The sequence below is a fragment of the Myxine glutinosa genome, chromosome 12 (genome assembly GCF_964187855.1).
Source record: "Myxine glutinosa chromosome 12, kmMyxGlut1.1, whole genome shotgun sequence".
Lineage (NCBI taxonomy): Eukaryota > Metazoa > Chordata > Myxini > Myxiniformes > Myxinidae > Myxine > Myxine glutinosa.
This window is the reverse complement of record NC_136272.1, coordinates 51639452-51659219: the sequence shown is the minus strand read 5'-3', so window position 1 is coordinate 51659219 and position 19768 is coordinate 51639452. Positions and strand designations below refer to the sequence as shown.

The following is a 19768-nucleotide window of genomic DNA, read 5'->3' as shown; positions in this document are numbered from 1 at the left end:
AAGTGGTTGGCTGGGTAGTCGTGTAAAGTTGGTTGAAGTGGTTGGTTGGTTAGTAGTGTATTGCTGGTTGAAGTGGTTGGTTGGGTAGTAGTGTAAAGTTGGTTGAAGTGGTTGGTTGGGTAGTAGTGTAAAGTTGCTTGGAGTGGTTGGTTGGGTAGTCGTGTAAAGTTGGTTGAAGTGGTTGGTTGGGTAGTAGTGTAAAGTTGCTTGGAGTGGTTGGTTGTGTAGTAGTGCAAAGTTGGTTGAAGTGGTTGGTTGGCTAGTCATATATAGTTACTTGGAGTGGTTGGTTGGGTAGTAGCGTAAAGTTGGTTGAAGTGGTTGGTTGGTTAGTAGTGTAAAGTTGGTTGAAGTGGTTGGTTGGCTCATCATCTATCTATAATTCCAGCAATCTCTGTGTGTGTGTGTGTGTGTCTGTCTGTGTGTTTGTTTGTCTGTGACCGCTGTTTCTCGACAACCACGGGTCCGATATACTTGAAACTTGCCAGGTATATTGCTGGGGACCCGAGGATGTGCCTTTTCAAGGTTTCATATTAATCGGACAATTACTTACCGAGCGATGTCCAAAAAACGATTCAACCAATCAGAGAGCAGCGAACTAGCGCGTGTGCCGAACGTGGCGGACACACTCTGCCTCGGATGGCACATTTGAGAGCGTATTCATTTATTTCACGTTTGCAAACTATGTTGGCGCTATGTTGGCGTTAAACGATGTTTTAAAACTAATAAAAACGAATTTGCGATTCATTCGCTTTCCTGCGCGTTTGTGTACGCGATGGCGATTTCTTTACCAAACTCCGGAAGCCGTTCGCTTTGGACCGAACCATTTCATGTAAATAGAGGGGGGGGTTCTGTGGTCGTTGCGAATGGACCAAACCATTCATGTAAATAGAGGGGGGGGATTGTCACTGTACTCGCAAGCCGTTCGCCGTTCGCTTTGGCGTTGCGAATGGACCAAACCATTTCATGTAAATAGAGGGGGGGGATATAATTTTAGATAGATATATAGTACGGGCATATATATAGTACGGGCATGCCCTAGTATATATAATAGTTGGTTGGTTGGTAGTGTAAAGTTGGTTGAAGTGGTTGGTTGGTTAGTAGTGTAAAGTTGGTTGAAGTGGTTGGTTGGCTAGTCATATATAGTTGCTTGGAGTGGTTGGTTGGGTAGTAGCGTAAAGTTGGTTGAAGTGGTTGGTTGGTTAGTAGTGTAAAGTTGGTTGAAGTGGTTGGTTGGTTAGTAGTGTAAAGTTGGTTGAAGTGGTTGGTTAGTAGTGTATTGTTGGTTGAAGTGGTTGGCTGGGTAGTCGTGTAAAGTTGGTTGAAGTGGTTGGTTGGTTAGTAGTGTAAAGTTGGTTGAAGTGGTTGGTTGGCTAGTCATATATATAATAGTTGCTTGAAGTGGTTGGTTGGTTAGTAGTGTAAAGTTGGTTGAAGTGGTTGGTTGGATAGTAGTGTAAAGTTGGTTGAAGTGGTTGGTTGGCTAGTCATATACACTACTCACAATAAGTTAGGGATACTGTGGGAGTGTTTTTTTTTTTTTTAAAGGTGTTCAGGTTAGGGTATTGAAATCAAGAATGCTGTGTTTTTTCACACATTAATAACCATAGAATTAGGACCAACAACTTTTTTCAACATAATTAATACACAAAATCAACCACACCGAAGAACCTGCCAATAGCCCTAACTTATTGTGAGTAGTGTATAATAGTTGCTTGGAGTGGTTGGTTGGGTTGTAGTGTAAAGTTGGTTGAAGTGGTTGGTTGGATAGTCGTGTATTGTTAGTTGGTTGGTTAGTTAGTAGTATGTTGTTAGTTGGAGTAATTGGCAACAGTTCATGCCTTCATGCGTGATAGACATAAGGGGCATAAGTGAGTTTGTATCCACATGGCAATATTGAAATAAACAAAATTAGGAAGGTCTTTTATTTAGTAATTACTGGAAATAATGAGATTTTCAAAATCTTGATAATGTGTTTTTGTTGCTAAAATGAAGAACAATTGAGAAAGAGCAGGGGCAGAAGAAAATACATAACTTCCTGTACTGTACTTTGAGAATATGTTCTGTCGATGAATTGATCATTGCAATCAATAAAATGGGAATAATCTGAGCAGTCTTGTTGTATAATTATTGTGTTGATGGTCAACAACCCTCCAGTGTCTTGTGTAGAACCAGTAATATTATTCATTTGAATCAGGTATAATTAATTGATTCACCTGCAGCTCGACTCGCTTGGGCGTCAGCACATCATTTATAACAACACTGTGTGTCGAGCCGAGCTGGGGTAACTGATCATGGTGTGCTTGATGAACTGACCATTCATACTTACCGAGTAGTTGTTTTTCTTTCATGGTCAATATTATTCCCACCTTCTCTAGGAGTCGTCCGAGCAAGGTTTGGTCCAAGTCTTTCACGAACTGGCCGGCCCAGCATGACGAGTACACGTAACTCTAGGCCATCCGACCTTTGGATATGAGGGCCTTGTTAAGTTGACAGCAAATTGCTTGTAATTCTAACACCTGTGGAATTATCTTCCAAGCCTGATACGGTATCTTGTTATATCTGGTTGATGGCGATGGCTTTCTCCAATGTGCTTGTGTTATGAGGCTGTTAAAGATTAGTCATTCTGTACCTTGTAAACCACGTGTCTGCCCAGCACCCTGCAATACGTGTCTTAGTCAAATAATAGTTTGGTGGCACATTGTATATTTTTTGCTTCTGAGACAGCCATACCTGTCAAACAAGAAGGTTCGATCATATGTAGCGCACTTGAATCTGAGTTGTCCAATCCAGGTTCGATTCCCACCCAGACTATAAAACTGTTTGATTTGATAGTTTGCAGGCAGGAAGTTGCATCATAAAGGTTGCTGTAACTCAGGTGGCCGTTAAGCTGGGAGTCCCTATCTGCTAGCATTTGCTGGTGGATGTTAAAAATTTTGCTGGTGGATCGATGACGGTGCCATCGATCTGTGTGCGAGTTATCGCAGGCATCCTGATCAAATTCCAATTTCCCCCCTGCCCCAACCAGCTTGTTATGTCAAGCCTGGCCAGCCACTTCGTGAAAGGTTTGTGCCAATCTATGTCTAGCAGCTGACCACACATGGTGGGATTAATTGGAGCTATTAAAAAAGGTAGTGATAGACAGACAACCACCTCTATTTTGTCAAACACAGCAACAGTGTAAAGCATGTAACATGCCATTAGCAGAATGTGACTTGCGCGTATGTTTCTGTCATTCATATCTGGAGTAGCAGATCCTACTGGAATGGATCCAGGAATGCATACTCATCCCACTGCTCCGCCCAATTTTCCTGTAAATGTGGTGGGCTATGAAGGAACGATGATCAATTCAGGTATGTCATCAAAATCTCTGCATTTTGATTTAATGCTGCTTTCTTTTAATATTATTGTTTCCCACCCCTCCATCAAGCTGGGAGACGGGAGATATTAAAATGAGCTCCTTCGGACAGACCGATCGATCGATCTGTCCATGTACTTACTTTTATATACGCGATATTTCAAAAAACGTTGAACATTTAATTTCCATATTGCAGATATCTATTCCACATGACATTATCTCAACTTGATTAGGTCACGGCCGTGATTGGCTGAATTATATTGTCACGGCAACCGTCTCAGTAACTTGGCTTGTGCACGTGATATTCAAAAACCCATCAATATTTAGCATTCATACGACACAGATCTAGTCCTCGTACCACCCACAAAGCGGGGGACCCAGAGTATCGGCTCCTTGTTTAGATTGATTTTCCTGATTTCGACAGAGTGGAGACAATATTCCTATCTCAAATGCAAAAACGTTGGAATTTTCATGAAATGTACAGTTGTGAGGTGTCCCTAATGCTTTTCCATTTCATTTTCGCTCTCCCCCATCACCCTCAACCTCCAGGTCACAACATTCCACCGCCTCCGTTTGCACCACTGCCTGTTGAACCAAACTCTCAAGCACAGGAATGGAGGTACCTTATACACACACTCTTCGTTTACAAGGTATCTACAAGCGTAATTATTATAAAACCATGGTATTATTTATTATATGAGAAATGGGCATGGGCAGTGCCTTCAAAACTTGTGATTTCACGTGGTATGCTTGGTTAGATGTTGACCTCACCTGGCAACAGGTTGTGCGTGACAGCATTTCTCATTCGTTCTTGTTTGTTTGTGCCATGTATTGCGGATGGAAAGTATTAACATGAGTGGAAAACGTCCAGGTTTAATGTGTTCACAGTTATTTTGGCTGCTTTTATTTCTCATACGGTCTGGTCCGTATGCACCAATCCCATGATTTGAATGGCTGGTACCTGATGCTAACCCTAGTACAGGTTGGAAACGAGTTAGGTACAACTCAGCCTATTTGGAGCATAACCATGGGTTTGGGTGTACGTCTGTTTCCCCGATTTTCCACTGCCAAAACACAATAATTGGGGGTCAGGTTGGGGATGGGGTGGGTTGAGGAGAGAGACATTAGATGGTGATGCACTGTTTACTTTGAAGACCTGATCGCCGTCGATGTACGTCAACCACAATGCAGAGCGTAACATTTGTCGCCACCACACCCGCTGGACTCAGAATACTTTTGTTCCATCATTGCGATGAGTAGACACATTAAAATACCAGTGCGAACTTGCGAGTGGGCACGAGGCTTCAACAAAGAATGTATACCTGTCAAAAAACAAGTTTGAAATCTACCATATAAATCACAGTCAGTTTGTGCGTTTGTACAGATGTCTGTCCCTCTTCATAAGGGTATATTTTAAGAACCAATCTTTTAACACAAATGTGTGTTCACTATTGTCTATTTTCGAGGATAAAACAAACTCGAAAAACATTTTCCATAAAAGAGTAATTTTGTCTCCCCTATTGGATTTGGAGATGGTGGCTTGCAAAAACCGGGCCTCATGGGCGGTGTACAAATGCGTTTTTTTAAAATAACAATAAATCCGAGGTGCAGGGAGGTGAAATTCGCTGCACGTGATGTGCAACATGCACAGAGTAAAAAGAGTTCATTTACGTATGTATGATCTGTATGATGTCTGATAAATAAAGAAACTATAAGCACGTCTGACACTAGGCCGAGGCTTCAGAGTTTGGCACGCTGACGAGGCTGCACCGTCAAATAAACTGTTCCAACCCGTCATATTTGACGGACTTTTTACTGGTATCATTATCTTCATTGGGGCTTTTTATATTTGGGTTAAGAGCTGACACACACACACACACACACACACACACACACACACACACACACACACACACACACACACACACACACACACACACACACACTCTGACAAGACAACCACTTAACACAGGGACTGAGCTTGGGGGAAGTGCCCTCATTACCGGCACTTCCCGGGATATTCTGGGTACCAGAGACGTCATAACAATGGCGCCGTTTTTTTCACTGTACTAAGCGGAAGGGGTTTGTCCATGCTCTACCTTTTCAAGCAAGGAAGCAGCATGCTTTGGTATGACTTTTACGTACCATTTTTTAAATCTTTGGTATGACTTCCACATTTGCTAAGATTAACAAACGTCGTGAGAAATGGAAAATTTGCTTGATTCTCTTTTTTTGAATAAGAAGGCCTGCCGTGAGTCTTTGGGCTGGCAGGTTGGCCTCGATGCACACCTTGAGCTGTCTAGCCTGGATTTAAATCCTGAGCCAGCCATAAACTGGCATCCTGGGGTTTTGCGGCAGGACGAGGCATTAATAGTACGAGCAGGTTGTGGCCTTGTAGCATCAAACAAACTTTGATACCTTCCTCAACATTTGTGGATTTAAGCTTTATCTCGACTCTGGAGCAAGCTCCTTTGATAATTTCCATCAGTAATGAATCAAACAGTATTTCGGTGATCTCACTGATTGCATCTGTATGTAGAAATCCAGCACTGAGTGAAGAAGAGGGAAAGGAGGCTCTTCGAGAGTACGTGTCCGGACATTGCTGCTACAGCCAGCAACCTGTAATGGAACTTCAATTCAGCGACATCAAACAACTAAACACATACAGGGTATGCTGCTAATTGATATGTGTAGTAACTGCAGCAGGTGATGCGAAACCCTACAGTTGACGAGCCAGAGCCTTTTGGGGCGGATTGTTAATCTTTCGACCCAATAATGACGTCAGCAGTCACGTGTGGTTAATTCTAAGTCTTTCAAATAGTAAATGGCAAAGTTCCACTCCACCTTCATGATCTGCTTTCTGGGCTCCATTTGCTTTGCTGTGCCGACAGCCGAGGCCGAGAGTCGATGCGCGAGCATTAAAACAAAACAAATCCTGCTGGCTGGGCCAATGTTGAGACTATATGACATACAGAGCTGGTGGCTTTCCGTGTCTCCATATGAGTTTATTATTTTTAAACTTGGATTATAAAAGCTATGATTTATTTTTCCAATCAATTCCATAAAGGGAACCCAAACATTCAGTCCACTTCGACGCTAATCTATCCCTTAATGCCCTACAAAATAGATATGATGTCTTCTCCCGATTTCTAATTTGTAAAGTGCGTAATTTTGAGAATAAATGTCGAAAATCTTCTTCTTCGTCATAAGCAATGATGTCACACTGTGAAGTTGACCGCCATTTCCATATTGTCGATGGGTAACATCGTGGTACGATTTAATTCGAACAGTGATTCATTGTCACCCCGGTGTGTACCCCGGTTCAGAATAGGTACATCGTATCCCTGCGTGTCGTAAGAGGCGACTAAAAGGGTTGGCATCAGGAAGGGCATCTGGCCATAAAACATTGCCTCAAAAAGGGAACCATGACAATTACATATGGGCAGGGTACAGCCCGAAGTACCCCGTGGGGGACCTCACTCCCTCTCGTCAAAAATCAAGGTGGGGAACCCGATCGAAGCAAGGGTGCAAATCACTCCATTTATGACGACGAAATATCTGATGCCCGACGTGGAGATCGGTTTATGAGGTTTGGGACATGGAATGTAGGGACAATGACAGGGAGATCAGGAGAAGTGGTGGAAGTATTGGTCAGAAGAAGAGTGGACATATGTTGTGTGCAAGAGACGAGATGGAAGGGAAATGGTGTGAGAATGGTGAAGGTTAGGCAGGGACAGAAATACAAGTTTGTGTGGCAACGGTGCCCGGAAGGCGTGCATGGTGTTGGTGTCCTGTTTTCTGAGGAGTTTGTAGACAGTGTGGTGAGTGTGACTCGAGTGAGTGAAAGGTTGATGATGGTGAAAATGATGATTGGAAAGCTCTTGGTGAACGTCATCTCGGGATATGCTCCGCAGGTCGGTCGGAGCGATGAAGAGAAGGACAAGTTCTGGTGTGCGATAGAGAAGCTGATGGAAAACGTGAAAGATGAGGAAGTTGTTCTGGTAGGAGGAGACCTAAATGGACATGTGGGAAGGAGTATGGACGGTTTTGAGGGAGTTCATGGGGGTTACAGATATGGTGTGAGGAATGGAGAAGGTGAAAGGATTTTGGAATTTGCTGATGGAGCTGGTTTGTTAATTTGTAATACTCTGTTCCAGAAAGAGGATAATAAGCTTGTTACATACACGTCAGGTGGGTTGACGACAACCGTTGACTACCTGATGGTGCGTAGGCGAGATAGGGGGCACCTCCGGGACACAAAGGTGATCCCGGGGGAGGAGGCTGTTTCACAGCATCACTTGGTTGTCTGTGACATAAGGGTGAAAGGTGCGAGGAGAGCTCGGCAGGTGAAGTACCAACCGAGAATGAAGGTGTGGAGGTTGAAAGAGGTGACAGTGAGGGAGGCATTGAAAGAGAGGCTGAGTATGGTCGAGGATGATGTGGTTGAGCTTGAAAGTGGTTGGATGTCAATGAAAGATAGTCTGTTGGGAGCGGTTGGTGAGGTATGTGGATCGACAAAAGGACCACCGAGGCAATCGGAAACATGGTGGTGGGATGATGACGTTGGAAAGAGGATTGACGAGAAAAGGAAGAAGTTCAAGGAGTGGCAGAAGGCGAAGGGTACGGGAGCAGAAAAGGCAGAGCATGAAAGTATAAGGCAGCCAAGAAGGCTGCAAAGAAAGAGGTAGCAAAGGCGCAGGAGGCATGTAGGAAAATGTTCGGAAAACGCTTGGATTTGGAAGAGGGTCAGAGAGCGGTATTCAGGATTGCAAAGCAGATAGCGAAAGAGAGGTGTGATGTGATGGGGGTGAGTTGCTTGAAGGATGAAGTGGGACAAATCGTTGTGGACCCTGATGGAATTAAAGGAAGATTGGAAAGATATATGGAAATGCTGTTGAATACAGAGAATGAATGGGATGGCAACATAGAGAGTAACCCAGTTTTAGGACCGGCAGAGAAGATAACTGAGAAGGAAGTTGAGGAAGCGATAAAAGCAATGAAGAGTAGAAAAGGGGGAGGGCCGACCGGAGTTGTGGGAGATATGTTGAAGGCAGCGGGAGGTTGGGGGTGTGAAGAGAATGACAGATCTGTAATCTGGTGGTGAAAGAAGGCTGCATTCCAGTGGATTGGGAACTGAGTACCCTCGTCCCTCTATGCAAGGGGAAAGGTGACCCTTTGGAATGTGGCTCGTATCGAGCGATAAAGTTATTGGAGCATGGAATGAAGGTATTGGAAAGGGTGTTGGAGAAGAGGAGGAGGAAGAAAGTGAATATCGACAAAATGCAGTTTGGATTTATGCCAGGAAGAGGAACGACAGACGCGCTTTTTATTGTGAGGCAGTTGCAGGAGAAGTACATGGAGAAAAGGAAGAAGTTGTTTCTTGGGTTTGTTAATCTGGAGAAAGCATTCAATAGGGTTCCACACGAAGGAGTGACATGGGCATTGAGGAAGTTAGGAGTGGAGGAATGGTTGATCAGAGTAGTGATGGCAATGTATGAGAGAGCGTGCACAGCTGTAAGGACGAAGGACGGGAACAGTGGTGAGTTTGAGGTGAAGGCTGGAGTGCATCAGGGGTCGGTACTAAGTCCACTACTATTTGTAGCTGTGATGGAGGTGCTGGCTCGGAACGTAAAAGAGGGTTTGCCGTGGGAGTTGTTGTTGGCAGATGATCTGGTGTTGATTGGGGAGAGTATGGATGGACTGAAGGAGAAGATGAACAAGTGGAAGGAATGTATGGAGACAAAAGGTCTGAAGGTGAATATCGGAAAGACGAAGGTGATGGCAAGTGGTAAAGCATGTGGTGAGGTGGAAAGAACTGGGAAGTGGCCATGTGCTGTGTGCAGGAAGGGTGTCGGAGTGAACTCCATTCAGTGCACAATGTGCACTGAGTGGCTTCATCAAAAATGTCGTAGTCTGAGAGGGTCATTAACCAGTGTGGCAGCTCCATTCAAGTGTAAGGTGTGCACAGAGGGAGCTGCAGATGGGGGAAATGTTGAGTTGGATCTTAGAGACGGCGTGAAGCTGGAAGGTGTGAAAACATTTTGCTGCCTCGGAGACATGCTGAATGGAGAAGGTGGATCAGACTCGGCAACGGTTGCTGGAGTGAGATGTGTATGGAAGAAGTTTCGGGAACTGAGTGGCATGCTGACGAGGAGAGGAGTATCGTGAGAGAGAGGAAGACAAATGATGAATTGTGAAAGATGATGGGAATAGAGCCTGTGATGGATGCTGTGAAGGGAAACAGGTTGAGATGGTTTGGTCATGGGTTGAGGAAGGATGAAAGTGACTGGTTGAGAAGAGTGATGGAAATGAATGTAGAAGGAAGTAGAGGACAGGGAAGACCGAGAAAGACTGGTGGAAGAAGAAAGAAAGAAAGGTGGTGGAAGAAAAAATGCGGGCAAGGGGGTTAACAAGGGGAGATGTAGAAGATTGTCATGGGGCCCACAAGGCCAACCTGCTCTAGCATGGAAAATGGCCTTAAAATGCCTGTTGTTGTTGTTTGATTCATTGTCAAATTTCTACAAATATTCCTGGTTGTGTCCTTGGTCGTTGTAGTAATACAAACCGAGATGGGTTGATGCTATACTCATGGCCGAAAGGTCCAAGGGTTGCCAGAAATTGGACGATGTTTGTCAAAAATACAAAAGTGTGGCTCGGGCCTACAAAATGTTCACTTTTGTGCTTGGAACATTTAGAGCACTGTTATGAAACAACAGAGATGGCAAAGATCATGTGGTTGTCTGCCACTATCCAACCCTCCACTGGGGCAGGACATCGACACAGCACGGGCACGGCACGGGCACGACAGTGGGACACAGCATGGACACAACACAATACTGACATGACACAGCATGATCACAAACACAGATGGCGTCCCAGGAAAGTATGAAACGAGACAATCCTGCAACATACAGGATACCAGGATATCTTGGAAAACCCCAAAAAACTTTGCACCTCTCTGTCTCCGAAAGTGCTGCATAGAAAAAAATTGATACATTGCTCATTGTAAAGAGCTCTTCATGGTGAATAACATATATTAATGATGATGTCATAGGTTCCTCCATTATGACGTCATAGTTCGACAAGTACAAAACTTCATCCGATCAAGATGAAATTTATTGAGCATCATTTATGGATAAATTGGTGGAGAAAAAAAAATGATGGCGTCATCGGTCACGTGGTTTGGCCGCCATATTTGTTTTAACACAAAAGCCTTAAAAACCTCTAAGAACATGCCCTGGCGAGAGTCCGCAATCTCCGATTGTTCTTTCTTGTTTGTATTTTGTAACAAACTGGACACGCAATTGTTGCCACATTTCAAGATCAAATGTTCAGTTTTGTTGTATGTTTCACCACTCATTTTTGTTACAAACACAACATACGCCATGAAGATGATCTTTCCTGGCACTGGATGAGTTATCAGCAAACATATACAAAGGGGAGTTTCGAGTTGGGATGATGGGGAAGGGAGTATACTTCACCACTCTATTCCACGACTCTACTAATATGTCCAAGCAAGGACAAATACAGAGATTAGAAAAGGGCAATCCACACGAGTGCTGAGAAGTAAACTGAGCAAGCAATTCAACATGTTACAAATTGTGCGAAAAACGAGTTTGATGTTTACGTTTCCATGTTGAGTTGATTCCTTTATTGAATTCCCATTGAAAAAAATAAAATAAAAACACGACCAGTATCGGCCTCAAAAGATTTGCCATCAACACCTAGTTTGAGCTCCTGTTGTGCTGTTGAAATAACTCCAGGTAGGTTGAATGAATGAATGAATGATCGTTTTAAGGCCATTTTTCCTCGCTAGAGCGGGGGTTAGCTTTGCGGGCCCCATGACAATCATGGTTCCCTGTTTGAGGCAATGTTTTTATGGCCGGATGCCCTTCCTGACGCCAACCCTTGGTCATGCTCTTACGATGCGCAGGGATACGGTGTACCTATTCTAAATCGGGGTACACACCGTGATCATTCATCCCAGCAAGCTGGTACTCAATTTGCCGACCTCGGAAGGATGACAGGCTGAGTCAACCCCCCTGGTGTTAATTCAGCGATCGACCGGGATTCGAACCCAGGATCCTAGGATCCCAAGCCGGCACCCTAACCGCTAAGCCAACACCAGGTAGGTTAGCCTGTCATAATTCTGAGGTCGGCAAAATGAGTACCAGCTTACTGATAATAGGGGGCACTGCCTCAGTGGCACAGCTGCGCTTCCAGAAAGTGATGCAGCCAAGCAGCCCCAGGCTGCATACAAACCACCATCATCACTTACTAATACCTGGGCGTTACATACCAAGACCTCTAAAAAATTCCAACAAAAGCATCATCCCTAAGAAGGTGTCGTCTATGACGTATGAAAAGTCTCAAAATCAATATATATTTCTTTTTTGAATTTTGGGAAGCATATGAACGATTTGATGAACACAACATGCTTCAGGAGAAGTCTCGCATCTGGGATATCAAGATTGTCAAGGAACAGCTTGGCCTGGACATACGCAGACACATCCTCTTCCTCCATGCTGTCCTTAATCCTTAGATGTGGCACAACATTTTGCCTCCACCGGATTAGGAAAGTAGCTTCCCTCAATAAATTCAAGACAAGCAGTCACTTCCGTGAGCAAGCCAAGGTAGGCATTTGATGCACAGTCATCTTCTTCCGATGTTGTAGCTGCAGGAGGGAAACCCAGCGAAAAGCTCGACTCCTCTGCGGCACACTATGAGAAGGTGGATTCCAGTATGTCTCGCGTTCAGCAGAGTTTACCACCTACACCAGCAGCAGCAGCACAGCCTTTCAGGTGGACTTTCAGGTTCAGAAATGGAAGGGATCTGGGGGTGGACTCCTTCCAAAAGAGTGGGAATGGCAGGAGAGCGACTAGGGGCTTGTCCCTCCCCAGACAGACCGAGCTCCTGTTCCCGAGGAGCTGCTGAGGGTCATCAGGTGCAACTGCCAGACCGACTGTAGCGGCTTGGGGTGCACGTGCAAGAAGCACAACGTTGAGTGTACTCCTGCTTGTGGAACCTGGAGATGATCTGGTTATACAAACACAACACAGCTGCCATTTGGTGAAGATGAGGATTATGACATTGTTGGCTTGTGAATACATCTTGTACATTGACACAGGTTACCCATTGTGGGCAGATGCTGGCAATATGGCAACTACTCATCTTCTATGCAGATTCATGCTTCTCTTGCATAATATAACATGCACATGTTCACTGCTACGTTCTCCACAGACTCTTTGTTATATTGTGAAAGCCCTCACTATTGTGAACGTTCTCATTATTCTGCTTGCAATTTGTTATTATAGTTTACCGTTACTAGTCCTGCCAGTTGATATTGTTCAATATTTATATTTTAATTTATTAATTTGTTTGTGCAATGGCAATCTGCAATAATTGCAAATGGTCTTCAGTGTTTTATTTCATCATTTATAACATAATTATGCATCATTCTTAGTTTGTTGACTTTTGTTATTGTGTCGAGAACTGAATAGTATGTACTTGGTCTGCATCTCAGGGTTGCTTTTTATTTCATTATTTTAGTAATTCATCGAAGTAATTCATCATCAATTCATGAAATTCATCATCTATCATGTCAGGTTATGTTTTCACCCATGTCTGTCTGTCTGTCTGTCTGTGAGCAGAAGATCTCAAAAAGTTGTGGATGGATTCGGACGAAATTTGGTGGACATATGGGGTGTGTGACGAGGACTAAATTATTAGATTTTGATTCGGGTCCGAATCCAGATCCGGCCTACCGGTGGGATACAAAGCGTAAGCCTGGTGGAGTATGCGCTCTACCGAGTGTCCTTCTAGTTGTTATATTGTTTACATATACAATGCTAACGATGTGATTTTCATCCAAATCCATCCACAACTTTGAGGTATCCTGCTAACAATCGGACAAACATAAACAGATAGGGGTGAAAACCTAACCTCTGTCCACCTTTGGTGGGGAGGTAAAAAGGTCTTGGTTATGAACTTGTCTCCTCATCATAGTTGTTGGTGGTGTTTCAATGATTCCTCTTAATTTGGAATTTTTATTTTATCCAGTATCATCTGGAAACGTTTACTGAGGAGCGCTCAACGGCTTGGGAGAGTGAGCCCTTCAATGGTACGATGTATTCCCCATATTAATCACTAGACACAGCATTTGTTTTCATAGCTTGATGTGGGGCATGCAGAGACACACAGACACACAGGCACAGACACAGACACAGACATGGACGCATACCGACACACGCATGGACACAGACCGATACACGCATGGACACAGACCGACACACACATGGACACAGACACACACACAGATAAAGACAGACACCGGCATGAATACAGACACACGCACGGACACAAACTCAGACAGATACACAGACAAATGCACGCACAAACTCAGACACACGGAGTCGGACAGACGCACGAACTCAGACAGACGCACGAACTCAGACAGACGCACGAACTCAGACAGACGCACGAACTCAGACAGACGCACGCACGGACTCAGACAGACACACGCACGGACTCAGACAGACACATGCACGGACTCAGACAGACACATGCACGGACTCAGACAGACACATGCACGGACTCAGACAGACACATGCACGGACTCAGACAGACACATGCACGGACTCAGACAGACACACGCACGGACTCAGACAGACACATGCACGGACTCAGACAGACACATGCACGGACTCAGACAGACACATGCACGGACTCAGACAGACACATGCACGGACTCAGACAGACACATGCACGGACTCAGACAGACACATGCACGGACTCGCAGACAAGGAAATAGATGCATGCATGGACACGGACGCAAGCACGCACGGACACAGACACAAGCACGCACGGATACAGATGCATGGTCACAGACAGTCACACAGACAGACATACAAACACATTAGGCCAACTGTTTATTACATACACAAATTCCACAAAATTTTGGATCTCTCCCTCCTACAAACTGGACCAACCCTTCCTCCCACGCCATTCCTTTTCCCTGTACAAAAACGCACAGTGGAACTTTATCTCCACAATTAAATACCAAGTACACTGCCAGATTGCATTCTCTGTTGTTAAGACTTCAAAATATTTTAACTTATGAACTGAAAGCATGTGGAGCTCTGTTAAGAGTGATTTCAATCTCTTTTTGTTGAATAACAGTGGATATTAATTAAATATTTATTCGATAAAGAAATGCCATTTTATGTTGTTCACATGTTTTTGAGAATGCAATATACGCACTTTGCTTCGAGTGGCCTGGACATTGTCATCTCAAGTCAAGTGTCACGTCATAATGTCATACATCATAGACCTTGGTTCCACGTAATACTTTAACAACTCAAAAGGTTTACACAAGTCAGAGCTGGTTGTTTATATGAGCATGATTCTTTTTTTTTGGGCATTGTGCACTCTCATTTTTATTTTTTCACGTCATTCATTTTGCAAATTTTAATTGCTTTAATTCAAACCCGTTGACCAGACTCGGTGGTCACCCTCAAACTAAGATCAAAATTAAGACTATAAGATCACCCTCGGAATCTTCGCCATGCTACCGATAACGAAGTGAAACTGCATTTGTCCCTCTTAGGCATGCCGGAAAATATAATCGGCCCACCACCCCTACCATGGAGCATTGCTGTGGACATTCCAGTCATGTTTCAGCCGGATCAAAAAAGAATTCCAGTTCCAAACACCAGCAACGTGAAGGTACGGAGCAAAAGTACCATGCAGACTTTATTCATTTTTTGAGGTTTGTGGAATCACTGAGGCTAATCAACACTGGTCCTGACAGCCTAATCCCAAAGCCCAATAACTGGTTAATTGTGTTAATATCTACCTGTTTGTTTTTTCTTCTTCCAACTCCCAAGCCTTGCCACAATTGTCTTGGAATGTGTCGACGTCCATGTACAAAATGCAACGCAATGGGACGGGTAAGAAGGCCTTTGATGGATGCCTCACGTGACACGATCATCCGCTGCGGTTACTGTAAGGTTTCATTAAAAAAAAGTGTGCACAGTGCGTACAAAATTCACTACTATCTTGTGTTTGATTAAAGATATTGAATGAATGTATAAAAAAGACCGAAGGACTAAATAAACAAAAAGAATAACGTGCTAAGTTGCATCATTATAGTTCGGAGAATTTTTTTTTTTTTTTTTTTTTGTATACTGAATCGAGGCTCGTGAAAGAGCTGACATTTATTTCACAAACAAATCAACCAGACAAACAAAATATATAAAAAGAGGGAGCGGAAGACAAGAGAAGGGGAAGCACACAAACACTTGAGGGCACACAACATTTAAGAGCAGGGAGATGTCTGGGAGGGAGAGGGCTTGGGGGGGGGGGGGTGGGGGGGTGGCATAAGTATCAAACACAAGGACACCAAGGACTTCCAGGACAGAAGTTGGTATTTCAAAAAAGTGGAATTGGGGTGAAATTAGCGGGGATAGAAAAGATCAATGTTTTGGATAATAATAATAATAATAATGCATTTATTTTATATAGCGCTTTTCAGGAAGCCCAAAGACGCTTTGACAGAGTGCAAAACATAATGCATAGCAAAACATCTATCTATAATTCCAGTAATCTCTGTGTGTTTGTTTGTTTGTACGTTTGTCTGTGACCGCTGTTTCTCGACAACCACGGGTCCGATATACTTTAAACTTGCCAGGTATATTGCTGGGGACCCGAGGATGTGCCTTTTCAAGGTTTCATATTAATCGGACAATTACTTACCGAGCTATGTCCAAAAAACGATTCAACCAATCAGAGAGCAGCGAGCTATCGCGTGTGCCGAACGTGGCGAACACACTCTGCCTCGGATGGCACATTTGAGAGCGTATTCATTTATTTCACGTTTGCAAACTATGTTGCCGCTATGTTGGCGTTAAACTATGTTTTAAAACTAATAAAAACCATTTCATCTAAATAGAGGGGGGGGGGGGGGGGATTGTCACTGTACTCGCAAGCCGTTCGCCGTTCGCTTTGGCGTTGCGAATGAACCAACACATTTCATGGACCAAACCATTTCATGTAAAGCGTTCGCCGTTCGCTTTGGCGTTGCGAATGGACCAAAACATTTCATGGACCAAACCATTTCATGTAAATAGAGGGGGGGATATAATTTTAGATATAGATATAGTACGGGCATGCCCTAGTAAAGACAATTGCAAAAAAAGAAGAATCAATAGGGAAATATTCAAAGCACAAAGGAGGGAGAAGGAGAGGAGATAGTCAGGGGTTAGATGCTGTGGGTTAAATGTTGAATGCAGTGTTGAACAGGTGGGTCTTGAGTGATGTTTTGAATGTGGTGAGTGAGGAGGAGTCTGATGGTGTGAGGTAGCGAGTTCCAGAGGGTGGGAGCAGCGATGGAGAAGGCCCTGTCCCCCCAGGATCTAAATTTGGTCCGGATGGGGGGGGGGGTCAGGAGGTTGGTACCAGCAGAGCGGAGGTTGCGGGTGGGAGTGTGTCTGGAGAGGAGGTCAGCCAGGTAGGATGGGGCCAGGTTATGGAGGGCTTTGTAGGTCAAGAGGAGGATTTTGTACTGGATTCTCTGGGAGATGGGGAGCCAGTGAAGCTTGTAAAGGACGGGGGTGATGTGGTCACGGGTCCGGGAATGGGTGAGTAGACGGGCAGCGGAGTTGTGAATGTATTGGAGTTTATTGGTGATTGTTGAGGGTGAACCATAAAGGAGGCTATTGCAGTACTCCAGACGGGAAGTGATGAAGGCGTGGATGAGGGTTTCTGCAGCCACGGAGGAGAGGGATGGACGGAGACGGGCGATGTTTTTCAGGTGAAAGAAGGCTGTCTTTGTGATCTGTTTAGTGTATTTGTCGAAGGAGAGGGTTTGGTCAAAGATGATGCCAAGATTCCGGATGTGAGGGGAGGTGGATACTGGGAAACCGTCGATGTTGAGGGCAAAGTTATGGGTGGACTTGGTGAGCGTTTTTGGGCCAATGATGATTATTTCAGATTTATCACAGTTAAGTTTGAGGAAGTTGATTTGAAGCCAGGATTTTATTTCAGTGATGCAGTTTGTCAGGATAGAGTGGGTGGCGGTGGAGATGGACTTGGTGGAGATGAAAAGCTGGATGTCATCGGCGAAGCAGTGGAATTGGAGACCATGACGGCGGATTAAGTGACCGAGGGGGGACAGGTAAAGGATGAAGAGGAGGGGGCCAAGAACTGAACCTTGGGGGACACCTTGGGGGAGGGGAGCAGTGGGGGATTTGCAGTTATTGATGGAGATGAACTGACGCCTGTCAGAGAGGTATGATTTAATCCAAGAGAGGGCAGTGCCGGTAATGTTAAAGGTGGTTTCAAGTCGGGTGAGGAGGATGGTGTGATCGATGGTGTCAAAGGCGGCGCTGAGGTCGAGGAGGATGAGAATGTTGAGGTTGCCAGCGTCAGAGGAGAGGAGAAGGTCGTTGGTGATTTTGAGGAGAGCAGTTTCAGTACTGTGGTTGGAGCGGAATCCGGATTGGAATGTTTCATACAGGTTATTGGCAGAGAGGTGATGTTTGAGTTGAGTGGCTACAGCGCGTTCCAAAACCTTTGACAGAAAGGGTAGGTTGGAGATGGGTCTGAAGTTATTTAGGGTGTCAGGGTTTAGTCCAGGTTTTTTCAGAATGGGGGTAACAGCAGCAATTTTGAGGGATGGTGGGACGATGCCTGTAGACAGGGAGGAGTTTATTGTTGCAATGATAAGTGGAGAGAGAGCAGGAAGGGAGGCCTTGACAAAGCTGGAGGGGATGGGGTCAAGAGTGCAGGTGGCAGTTTTCATTCCGATGAGTTCAGAGAGGTCAGTAGGGGAGACTGGGGAGAATTGAGACAGGGGATGGCAGGATAAGGGGGGGCAGGTGGTTTGAGGGGGAGCGGGTGCGGCGGTGGTCAAGCTGTTGTAGATGTTTTCAATTTTGCGTTGGAAGAATGAAAGGAAGGAGATGCAGTTGTCTATTGTGAATGACTGGGTGGTGGTGTTCAGGGGGCTGAGGAGTTTGTTTATTGTAGAGAAGAGTGCTTTTGGGTTTCCGGAGCCAGAGTGGATAATTTGAGAGTAGTAGGCGGAGCGGGCGCGGGAGAGGGCATCTTTATAGTGTTGTATGTGGTCCTTGTAGGCCTGGGAGTGAACTGTGAGACCTGTTTTATTGCGGAGTCTTTCAAGTTGGCGAGCACGAGTTTTCATCAGGTGGAGTTCAGGGGTAAACCAGGGAGCAGAATGGGTGAAAGAAACTGTTTTGGTTTTTATAGGCGCAAGTTGGTCAAGGCAGGAGGAGAGAGTGTGGTTGTAGTAGTCAGTGAGGTCAGAAGGGGTGTGGAGGTCAACGAAGGGAGAAGTGGACATTTTTTCAGAGAGGGTCGATGAGAATGAGGCAGGTGAAAGAGCGTTTAGCTTACGGAAGTTGATAGTGCGATAATGCCTTGGTGCTGGGGTGGGGATGTTGATGGTCAGAGTGATGGCTAGGTGGTCAGAGAGAGTGAGGTCGGAGCCAGAGAGATGGTGCAAAATTAGTCCAGTAGAGCAGACAAGGTCCAAAATGTGACCACGGTTATGGGTAGGAAAGTTGACATGTTGAGTGAGGTTAAAGCAGGTGAGTAAATCAGTGAAGTCAGTGGTTAGCGTGGAGTCAGTGGAGTCCATGTGGATATTGAAATCACCAAGGAGGAGGATTGAGGGGGAGAGGGAACATAGCTGGGTCAGAAAGTAGGAGAAGTCAGACAGGAATGATGGGTGTAGTTTGGGAGGGCGGTAGACAACAGCCATGACTGACTGTGTGTGACCAGAGAGTTTAAAAGCCAGGTGTTCAAATGATGGAGCAGATGAGATGGAGATGAGGTTGGTCTTGATGTCCTGTCGGTGAATAACGGCAATTCCACCACCTCGGCCCTCCGAGCGTGGTTTATTGATGTAAGAATATCCATTGGGTGTGGTGAGGTTGTGGTGAGGTGTGGGTGTGGTGAGGTGAGGTGAGGTTGAGCAATTTCTTTTGATCATCTTTGATATGTCTCTATAACTTGATGGGGGAAGATAAGAGATGGTGGTGAACAGCTGTTTTAAAGACCTGGAGGGTGGAGTGGGATTGAAGAGAGTGAGGGAGTTTGTTCCAGAGGTGGGAGAAAAGAGGAATGAAGGAGTGAAGGTGAGCAGAGAGTCTTGATTTTGGCAGTTTAACCATAAGAGGGTTGCAGGCAGATCTTGTGCGACCTGTAGGAATATTTGCTGGACAGAGCCCAGAGAGAGCTGGGGGGGCAAGGCCAGAGAGGAGTCGGTAGAAGACGGAAAGACCACCAACCTGCCTGCGGTGAGTGAGTGAGAGGCCCTTGGAGAAGGGCCCTTCATCGCGGGAGATTCCAATGATTCTGAATGCTTTGGTTTCAACAGCGTGAAGACGA

The 19768-nt window shown here is 45.0% G+C and overlaps 1 protein-coding gene across 2 annotated transcripts in view; it reads left to right on the top strand.

Moving 5' to 3' along the window:
- Positions 1-19768, top strand: part of SSUH2 (ssu-2 homolog) — a 73293-nt gene that overhangs the window by 37894 nt on the left and 15631 nt on the right. For both annotated transcript variants that reach the window (XM_068132473.2, XM_068132474.2), the window contains 6 exons: positions 3252-3353; positions 3908-3977; positions 5898-6027; positions 13418-13478; positions 14964-15082; positions 15244-15306. In XM_068132473.2, coding sequence (XP_067988574.1) covers positions 3252-3353; positions 3908-3977; positions 5898-6027; positions 13418-13478; positions 14964-15082; positions 15244-15306 — 545 coding nt within the window. The remainder of the gene's footprint in view (positions 1-3251; positions 3354-3907; positions 3978-5897; positions 6028-13417; positions 13479-14963; positions 15083-15243; positions 15307-19768) is intronic.